Source organism: Protobothrops mucrosquamatus, unplaced genomic scaffold (genome assembly GCF_001527695.2).
Source record: "Protobothrops mucrosquamatus isolate PMUCROS unplaced genomic scaffold, P.Mucros_1.0 scaffold_77, whole genome shotgun sequence".
Classification (NCBI taxonomy): Eukaryota; Metazoa; Chordata; class Lepidosauria; order Squamata; family Viperidae; genus Protobothrops; species Protobothrops mucrosquamatus.
Window position 1 is genome coordinate 553,667 of NW_015386153.1, and position 10,919 is coordinate 564,585.

Sequence of the window (10,919 nt, forward strand, 5' to 3'; positions counted from 1 at the left end):
ATTCATCAGTGTTAAGCCTCAAGGCTGTCTTCTTACACAATGGTAATGTATACCCTTCAGTATCTGTTGACTATGCTGCATGGATGAAAAAAAACCACATGGAACTGTTGTCGAAGCACATCCTGTACAACAGGTACAACTGGAATATCTGTCCAACTATCTAAAAGTAGTGACTCTGCCACTTGAAATGCAGCTGGGATGTACCAAGTACTGTTGTTACATATGCAAATAGGACAGCTGTCCAAGAGAGTCACATTATAAAGAAATGGCCCCTCTTGAAAGAATTTGGTTCTAGGACAGAAAAACATGGCACATCAACCACTTGTTGACCTGACAAAGATATTTTTGCCTCCACTTCACATAAAACTCAGATTGATAAAAAGTTTTGTTAAAGCGATGAACAAGGAAAATGAAGGTGTTTGTTATTTGAGGCAGATGTTTCTTGATGCCAAGATTAAGGAAGGCATTTTTGTTTGTCCAAATATCAGGTATGTCATCAATGACAAGCAGCTTAAAGATCTGTTGGTAGGGCCAGAGAAGATTGTCTGGAAAGCACTCAAGGATGTGGTTGAGAATTTTTTTGGCAACTACAGAGCACCAGCTTTATTCAGTTAATTGACAAACTTTTTACAGAATACAAGATCCTGAAATGCAACGTCATTGAAGATTTGTTTTCTGCATTCACACTTGGACTTCTTTCCTGAAAAATCTAGGTACAGTCAGTGACACACATCACGAAAGGTTTCACCAGGACATTGCCTCAATGGAAAAATTGTATCAGGCCAACTGGAATCCATCAATGCTGGCTGACTATTGTTGAACACTGCAGCGAGATGCCTCGAACACTGAGTACCAACAAAAAACAGCAGCAAAACACTTTTAGCCTGTTGAACTCATGCAGTGTGTCAGAAATATTATGTAATTAAATACATTATAGTCATTAAAGTTAATTTCATATTTCTTGAGATTTCTAAGTGAAATCTTGCCCTCTCATGGCTAGCTATGGTTGAAGAGAGCAATAACTCATACAGAGTCTGAACTAATCTCCTGCAAAGGCCTTTAAAATTAATGTAAAGGTTGTTGTCAGGTGTTTAAAATTGCAAGCACACAGTATGTGCCAATGAAGTATTATTTTTTGTTCATTTGTTTGCTTTTCCTCTCAAGGGATCAAAAAAGCGGTTTCAATGTGACTGGCCTCCAATTGCCCATCTCAGGCAAATTTGCTCTCTTAGATGTTTCAAACTTCTAGTTGGGGATAAAAGATTACTGTCTCCATTGTAGAAAGTTGTTAACCAACTTCTACATATTTAATAATACAGGTTTTTCAATCTGTAGTCTTTTTTTCAGTCAGTAGCTCTTAGGCATACTTCTACACATCTGAAATGCATACTTACTGATAGGATAATGTAGATCTTAAAAAAAAAAGACCTGACAAATTGGATATGTATTATAATGAATTTGATGGCCTTCTCAATTTAAAAATAGAAAAGAAACAAGCAAAAAAGTACACTGCTCATATCAAGAATAGATCAGGCAGACCTTCAACATACCATAGCTATTCCTCCAATATCTTATTCCTACTGTGTTAATTAAATTTGCAGCTACCTTCCCTGTGGCATTTCCAGTGAGAGAGGCAGTCAAGAAAGATAGTAATTGCTAGTTACTTTTGAGTTCAGGACCACATATTTCTCAAACTTGGTTTGAATGATAACAGTTTATCTTTTATATATAAATAACTCTTCCTAAACATTGGGACATATCATGAATTAGTGTGATTAAAACTGCAGTGATGTCTACTTCTTCAAAGGCTTTCGATAGTGGCATTTTATTGCCCTTTGATGTACCTATGGTAGCTACTTTGTGACTCCCATCAGATTGATTCTGAAATAAATCAGGGCACTCTGTCTTCATCTTCATTGGAAAATGCTCCTCTAGGAGACCGCCTCCAAAAATATTTCAGAAACCACCCTGACAGATAGTTAGGCTAGAAATCATAACCTTGAGATGCTAGTTTTTCTACTGAGTTCATTTCATTTTGTATAGCAGCAAAAGCCATGGATGGATAGATTAGATTAGATTAGATTAGATTAGATTAGATTAGATTAGATTAGATTAGATTAGATTAGATTAGATTAGATTAAGGCAATATCAGAGAGAACTCAACTTTGAGAGTCTCCATAGCCTCTTGTGTTGCTGCTACTCCTCCAGAGAATGTAAGGCAGGGATGTCAAACTGCCGGCCTGCGGGCCAGATGCATCATGGCAAAACCATGCCCACTCCATTGCCAGCAATAGAAAAAAAAGTCACGACACATCACGTGACGTTGCGAGTTTGACTCCCCTGACATAAGGCTAGAGAAAAACTACACAAGGAGATCATCACAGAAAAGATCAATACTGGGAATATCTGTAGAGAATTATATGTCAGTCCATAACTGAAATTACTCAATTATTGTTGGAAAGTCAGAGACCCAGTGGCACAAATGAAGTCCAAATATAAGTGGTCAAATAGGGTGTTTTGAAAATAGAGAGAAAGAAATATATTACCTACAGAGGAAAATACAGGATATGAAGTCAGAGATAGATGAAATGAGGTTAGGGGGAAACCCAGTGTGTCAGGAAGATTACAGATTCATTCTGAGGGATTTACAGAAGGAACCTAGCATTAAAGTTTTGCTCGGTTGGATTCTATGAATTCTGCAGTTGCTCTCTAATTCAAGGATTGCACAGTTTCATCATGGAGAAGGAGTTGTGTTAGTTAAGCATGCAGGATCTAATGGTTAAAATGCTCAATGCCACTGGACATCCATGCAGAGTACAAGTGAAATAACTGTCCTGTGCCAGTTGGAAGAATTAGATTTGCTCAAGCAACAAATTAACACAAGTCTATTGCCAGGTAAGCAGCCAGCACTTGCTAACTGCCTACATAAGGAGACCCTGAAATAAGAGAGACCTGTATTTCTCAAAAGTGGTTGTAGGACTCAGAGCATCAGTCAGAGCAAGGAAATAATTATAGGGAGTATTGAATAAATCAATAGAACTGTAAGAAATGGCATGCCCATTCCTAATGATAATTGGTAAGAATTGTGTTATAGGTGTATGTTTAACATTGACCATGTATTATCAGGAAGTTAAAGGAGTACCAAAATGCATTTAACCATCATAAATCTGTGATAGTCGACAAGGCAAAATGAGGTTATTATAAGCAGATTGTATTAACTTTTCCATTCAGTTGAGCCAGCAATCACATTAAAATTAAAAGTATTGTCTGTATTTAAGCAAGTGTAAAACTATACAGGAGTTTTCTTGGGATGTTCTTGTAGGTATACAATGCATTAATAATATTGGGAAATTCTGAATAGTTAGGATAAAAGTTCAAGGGAATAATGGAGAAAATAACTTGTAAGCAAATTTGTAACACCTTGAGCTTGCTTTGAATAAGGAACTCTTTTGTGAGATTTGTGGAAGAAGCGTAAGTCTTTATAAATTACATATTTAGTTTCAAATAATACAAACGCCCTGCACCCACTTACCTTATAGCCAGGCCTTTCCTCGCCGGCCCACTTCTCCGCTGTTCCCAGGCCTGCATTTCTCAGTCAGAGAAATGCAGCCAAGAACCGAGCTATGGATTCAATCAGGTCTTATTTTCGGGGGGCAGGTGTCTTTTCCACTCACCTCTGGCACTGACAGCCCCACCCATCTGGCCCAGTTCTTCTGCGGCCGAAGGAGCAGCTTCATTCTGCAGCTGAGACTGGAGCTCTGGCCTGCATTTTGCAGTCAAAGGTGAAATGGAGTCAATCCATAGCTTGGTTCTGCAAGGCCTCTGCAGCCGAGGACCAAGCTATGAATCCATAGCTCGATTCTCGGCTGCAGTGGCCTTCTGGAAAGGCCTTTGACTGCGAAATGCAGGCCAGAGCTCCATTCTCAGCTGCAGAATGAAGCTGCTCCTTCAGCCGCAGAAGAAATGAGCCAGCTAGGTGGGGCTGTCGGTGCCAGAGATGAGTGGAAAAGACTCCCCCCCCTCTCAAAAAAAAAAAAAGACCTGGTGCCTCTTTTGGAGGCAAAAAGAAAAAAAAAAGACCAGGTCTTATTTTTGGGAAAACATGCTATGTATCCATTGGGAAGCTCTTCGATTAATCAGTCATACATACTAGTTACCTCATGGCTTGATTGCTACAACATATTGTACATGGGGCTGCTTTTGAAAACTCCCCAGATGCTTTCACTGATTCAGAATGCAGTAATATGTACAGTGATGGGTATGCCTTGGTATGTCTATTTAATACCCCTGCTTCCCAAGCTACACTGGTTTCCTGTTTGTTTCCAGATATAATTCAAGGTGATGATCATTATCTATAAGTCTCTTCATGGGATAGGGCCTGGTTACTTGAGGGATTGCCTATCTCTCTTAAGATCTGCACAGCTGTTTCAGTCTGGCAGGATTAGTGCACTCTGGGTTTCTGGAGTGAGGTTCCCTTTGAGATCTGGGTGGCCTCCATCCTATTGTTGTTTTGAAAAGCCTTGAAGACCTGGCTCTTTTTCTGGCCTTTGGTGAAGGTGAGTGAACACCCTTGGGTTTGTAAATAATAATAATAATAATAATAATAATAATAATAATAATAATAATAATAATAATAATAATAATAATAATACATAAAGGAATAAAACAGAAAACATAGAGATGCAGGAGACCAATAGCCACATATTTCCCCACTTAGAATTTGCAAGACCTGTTCCAAGAGAGTCTGATTAGACAGATTGTAAGAAGCTATAATTACCTAATTGTATTATCAAATGTGCTGGTATTGCTTTCCGTGTGTTTATACAGTTATTCTAACTAAAATTTCAAAGAATCTATATCAGTGTATTTGAGAGAGGGAAAAGGTGTCAGATTTTGCCCAAAGTGCTTACTGGAATCTGGAATTTATTTAATTGTATCCTGCCTTTATTATTTCTATAAATAACTAAAGGCTGTGAATATATCCAACACACCTTCTCCTCCTATTTTCTCCACAAAACCCTGTGAGGCAAGTTGGGCGGAGAAAGAATCACTGGCCCGAAGTTGCCAAGCTGGCTTACATGGTTAAGGCAGGAATAGAACACACTGTTTCCCTCTTTCTAGCTTGGAGCCCTAGCCAACTAACCAAACTGGTTCTCATGTCCAAGAATGTTATAAATTTGATCAACCCTTTTCAAAATTGAACCTTAATATTTTAAATCGAAATGGTGTTTAGATACTAGAAATGTTTTCCAGCTCATATCTTTTTTTATATTATAGCCATTCAGCATTTAAAGCACCTGAGCTCCATTTAACTGATCCAGTCTTTTTTTTTTTTAATTTCTCTCTCTAGATTGCCTATGCTGCAGTGGATTGTGCCAAAGAACAAAACCATGACTTGTGTAAGCAGGAAGGAGTGGATGGATATCCAACCTTTAACTATTATAATTATGGAAAATTTATAGAAAAATACAGTGGAGACAGAGGGGTAAGTATATGCTGGAAAACAAAAGCCAGCTACTTAAATGGTAAATAAGCATATATGGGGTGGGACAGCATTTAGCAAAGGGGATTTAATGCTTCCATAAAGAAGGCTACATTTGATTATCATCCTGTCTCCTTGTGTATATTTGGCATTAAATCATTTTGGAACCTTTTATTGTGAGTCTTGCTTATTAAAATATCTGAGTGTGTTTGGCATTAGTGAAAATTAGCCTCACATTTTTGTATCCAATCCTAGCTAATGTAGCAAATAAACTCATCCAGAGGATGTTTGAAAACTCATTTTGAATTAGATTTTCAGTTGTCCTTTGGGTACACTGAAATTATGAGAGGGCATTCCAAAATATCCTAAAGGACTTCCTTTAATATTATTGCAGTTACATCATGTGGGAATTCTATAGAAGTAGGGCCTTAACAATTTCATATTCAATGAATAATAATGTGTTATAAATTTTTCATGTGTAATAGTTTGCTTTTAGAATGAGATTTTATCAGCCAAAAACTCAATTAAAAATTGAAACAATTAATCTAGAGAAGATTTGATTGGAATATTTATTAGAAGAAAGGTTAAAGTTGCAAAACAAAAATTCCTGCAAAGATTTACAGGTAGTCCTCAAGTTACGTCCACAATTGGGACCAAAATTTCTGTTGCTAAGTGAGACATTTGTTAAGTAAGTTTTGCCCCATTTGACAACCTTTATAGCCACAGTTATTAAGTGAATCATTGCAATTGCTAAGTTAGTAACACGGTTGTTAAGTGAATCTGACTTTGCTTGTTAGAAGGTTGCAAAAGCTGTTCACATGACCCCAGGACAATGCAACCATCATAAATATGAACCAGTTGCCAAGCATCCAAATTTTGATCACATGACCACGTGGATGCCACAACTTTCATAAGTGTGAAAAATGGTCATAAGTCACTTTTTTCAGTGCCATTATAACTTTGAACAGTCACTAAACAAACTGTTGTAAGTAACCAAGGACTTCCTGGTACTTTTGGGTGCAAAGAGAAAGATGCTTTTCTTTTTTGTTTCTCATTTTGCCGTTAGTGTTCTTTTAAGTATGAGCTATCCTCACATCAACTATAAAGAGCACTAATTTGTTTTTAAGCCATAGTATTACTGATTTTATCAATTCAGTTACAAAAATTAAATGGCTTGTGAAAATGATAAATAGCAATAGCTTATATACCACCTCATAGCACTTTACAACACTCTCTGGATGGATTAGAATATAAGCATTATTTGCACATTGCCCCCAGTAATCTGGGTCCGCATTTTACTGACCTTGGAAGGATTGAAAGCAAAGTCAACTCCATTGAACTGGTTCGAACGCCAGGCTGTGGGCAGAGTTTGCCTGCAATGCTACATTCTAGCCACTGGGCCATTAGGCCTCTGTTTATGTCATGTTTGATGATGATTTATCAAATTAATGTTCTTTTAACATGCTTGGAAAATGTATTTTTTCCATGTACATTGAAAAAATTAATTAGTTGTTACATTACTTCTTTTTTCTTTAATGACGGATGCAGGCTTATCTCATAAACAGCTAAAATATGTGAGCTAGAAGAAACTGTTATTGCCAAGCTATTATTAAATGAGTCACCTGTGTACCTTTGCTTAAAGTAACATGCATATTTACCTCTTCTTCCTTGCAGCTTGTTTTAAACACTGTTAGCTTTGTTGACAAGAATTCTGGAAATCTCTCTTTAACATTATATTGCACTTCTATTTTTATTGAAGAGATTCTCAAGCTTTGCAATACTGTTACTGTTAAAGTTATAAATACATTTAAGGACTCATGTAAATAAGGTCAGGTTAGGGATCTTGCAAATTTTGGGGGGCATATTTTAGAGAGCAGTATTGTAATAGCATCTTATTCCTGGATCCCATCAAATAATGTTGTCTGTGCATTGGAGCCCAAAACATATTAACTGACCCATTGTACAGGATGGCAAAAGCTGGTTGACGATGTTATTGTCAATTTCAGACCATAAACATTGCATCATATCTATCTTCTGTGCATTGTACTGTATAGTTCTTTAGATCTTGATATCTTGCTACTCTGCAGTGAATATGGAAAAAGATAGGTGAAGAGTATGAAGAAAGACAGAACTGAACATCTTAAAAGAGTCATTCATTCACTCATTCATTCATTCGTTCATCAAAATATCTATAGCTGCCCATCTCAGCCAAGTGACTGGGCGGCTTACAATTCTATAACAATAAAACAATAAAAACAATAAAAAACAATAAAACAATAAAAACATCCAAAAATAAATATATACTGCAGTCGAGATAGTTAACCACCCAACAGTAAAACCTTAACACATTCTGAGCCCCAGGCCCAAATACATAGCCAGGTTTTTAAAACCTTATGAAAAGCCACCAGGGTTGAGGTTATTCTAATCTCTGAGGAAAAAATATTCCACAAGGCAGGGGCTATAGCAGAGGTAGCCCATCTTCTAGTCCCTGCCAGTCAACATCATTTGACTGACAGGATCTGCAGCATGCATTTAAAAGCTCATTTAATTTGTAGGAGCAGTGCTTTTTTTTGTAAAAAAAAAAAAAAGGTGCCGGAACTCACACACATCATACAACCCACCTTGCCTACCCTACAAGGTTCCATCCCAAAAAGGTGCCGGAACTCCGTTTTGGGCGTTCTATGAGAAAAAAAGCCCTGTGTAGGAGTATTATTTTCAGTGGTTTCATAGATAAAATATTTCCTGTTTTGTTAAAAAGATGAGGGAAGCATCATAAGCAGCTTCACTGGGCTGGATAATACATTTTGGATAACATTTGTAATAGCAGGTAGAGTTCTAATCAAAAAATGGTTGTTCGGGGTGTTTACTAGAGTCTCAAATTTTATAACTAGTGATGCGTAACATTTTCAGTTAAGATTGACAGATGCAGCAGACAAAGTAAAGTAGCTCACTTCCTATTGCATTGTGTGTCCAAGCCTTTTGGATAAATTGTCAGGTCTAATCTAAACCTCTCAGAAATATTTAAATAAATACATTTAAAGGTATCTGCAGTGGCTCAGCTTTAACTCTCACTGTTTGTTGGAAAAAATCTAAGGATACTGAACTAATACCCTATTGATTGTAGGTATCATTCTTGCTGCTGAGTTGCCACAGAGAAAGCAAAATTCATTCATTCATTCATTCATTTATTCACTCCTTCATTTTTATATCACTGATTCCCAAAGTTTTGTAATGATTTTTAATTAAACACAGCATTGCACATCTTGGAAATGTCATTTTTCTTTCTTGAAATCATTTGTTTTGTGTCATGCTAATCAATAGGCTAATAACGCAGAAGATCATTCATAAGGACAATTTGTCACTAGAGAGAGAAGCTTATCTTGATAATAACACTTTTTAGACTGGATTAATTAGATCTTTATTGAGGGTTTGTTTGGATAAAAAGTTCGAGGTTTTTTTTATCACTTTTCATAAACCACAGCCCCAATAACTTTACATCACTATATATATATATATACTGTATATAGTAAGGCACTTTTTGTAGTTTCTCCCTATTTTTTCTAACAATTAAGTCTTCATGTATTGTAATACATAAAATGTTATACAGTATATGGAATGATTGAACTAATAATAAAATTTTACATAGGGAATTGGAAATTATGTTACCTAAATAAAAGAATATAATTGGAGGGAGTTATATAGGTGAGTCTGGGAAGGAAACTCAGGGTATTCTTTTCATGATAAATAACTTCCTTTCTAATTTGAGCCTCTCCATCTAGACCAGAGGTGGGGAACGACGGCCATTTTATGACTTGTGGACTTTAACTCCCAGAATTCCTGAGCCAGCATGACTGGTTCAGGAATTCTGGGAGTTGAAATCCATAAGTCGTAAAAGGGCCATCGTTCCCTACCCCTGATCTAGAGCAACTGTGGTGAATGAGATATTTACTTAAGGAGAGAGGTCCTCTTAAGGCCAAATTATCACATGTTGTCTAGGAACAAGAGTCCTCTCTTCAAAGCAAAGATCTCTGCGCTTGTGTTACAATATGTAACTAATTGCTTGTTTCTGTCTGACATTCTAGGAATCTGGATTTTCGGTTTACATGCGAACTCTTCGAGAGAGAGATCACGAGAAAATAGGGAAGAAGAAAGATGAGTTGTAATTTCTGTCTCAAAAAGAAACAAAAAAAAACAATTCCACTGCACTGTGAAGGGTCTCAGGGTCACTGGTACAATGCCTGAGATTATACATCTTTTAAAGAACAGACTTTGTTTTTATAGACTGCCATTGCCATTTTCTACAACTTTGAAAATAAATTGAAATCATTTTTTTTTTAAAGAAAAATACTGTCATTGTTGCCATATTCTGTTATGGAGAAGAACAAAAGAAGAGCATTTTCTTGCTGTTCAGTGCACCTATGCCCATTGATATTCCTATGCAATCTTTTTGTAATCTGTAGGTTTGATAGTGATTGCCTCTGACAAAGTAATCTTTGTGATTTTTTTTTTTTAATTTTGAGAAGAGATTTTATGAGAAATGGCTTTTAAAAATGGGAGGGGGGGAAATAAAAGAAGATGCAAAAGTATTCATCAGGTGCAAGTTCAGTTGGGCGAAGTAGAGGAAGTAGAGCATGCTGGTCCCCTCAGAGGCCTCGGCCCAAAGATTCTTCAAGGGCAGTTTTACAGGGCACCTGTGCCTAGCACTTACTTCAGGACCCAGTTGAGATAAAGGGGTACTTTCAGTCCAGGGAGTCCATGTTCTGCACAGTATCACTTTGATGGGACATCAACAAGAACAGGATTGACGCAACGTAGGGGTTGGGGAAGGAGAATAACTTTTCCCATAATCAGTGGAGACATTTCTAGCCACTTTCAATTTTGCCAAACGTATAGCATGTCAAGTTACGATTAGGATGTCCTCTTGCCAACTTTATGCAAAGATTATGCTTCTTCTCCCCCTCTTCCCCCCCCCCCCCCGATTAATGTGGGAGAGTCATTTTTAAGATGCTCAGGGATAATAGGAAATAACGAAGCAGCATTGGGCCATTTCAGATCTTAATTGTCTGTAGTGGTTGGTGTTCCTTTTCCTCCTCTTCTTTTTGTAATATGCCGTACCTGAATTGTTTACATATCTTTATAGAATATATGATTGATTAAAATCAATGTCTCTGCAGCAGTACACATCAAGTATGAAAATGACTCTCGGTGTATGTGTTGACATTCATGTTGTCAAATGCTCCTGTAGGTTTAGTGCAGGTAGAAGCTTCTATTTAATTTATGACAACTTGAGTATTTGCTAAGCATTCCACCTGACTGTTCGACAGAGGCATTGATATTTTTGATAGGCAGAACCATCATGCAACTATATGTGTTTATGTTCCAAAGGCTTGTCTGTATGTGGATATTAAAAGAATTTTTTAAGAGCTCTATAGAAACA

General features: G+C 37.0%; 1 protein-coding gene across 1 annotated transcript in view; it reads left to right on the forward strand.

The window, feature by feature from the left end:
- PDIA5 (protein disulfide isomerase family A member 5) overlaps window positions 1-10,653 on the forward strand; it is a 285,081-nt gene extending 274,428 nt beyond the window's left edge. The window contains exons 17-18 of the mRNA XM_015813977.1: window positions 5,351-5,485; window positions 9,565-10,653. Of these exons, the coding sequence (XP_015669463.1) occupies window positions 5,351-5,485; window positions 9,565-9,645 (216 nt within the window). The 3' untranslated portion in view covers window positions 9,646-10,653. The remainder of the gene's footprint in view (window positions 1-5,350; window positions 5,486-9,564) is intronic.
- Window positions 10,654-10,919: the final 266 nt, after the last annotated feature.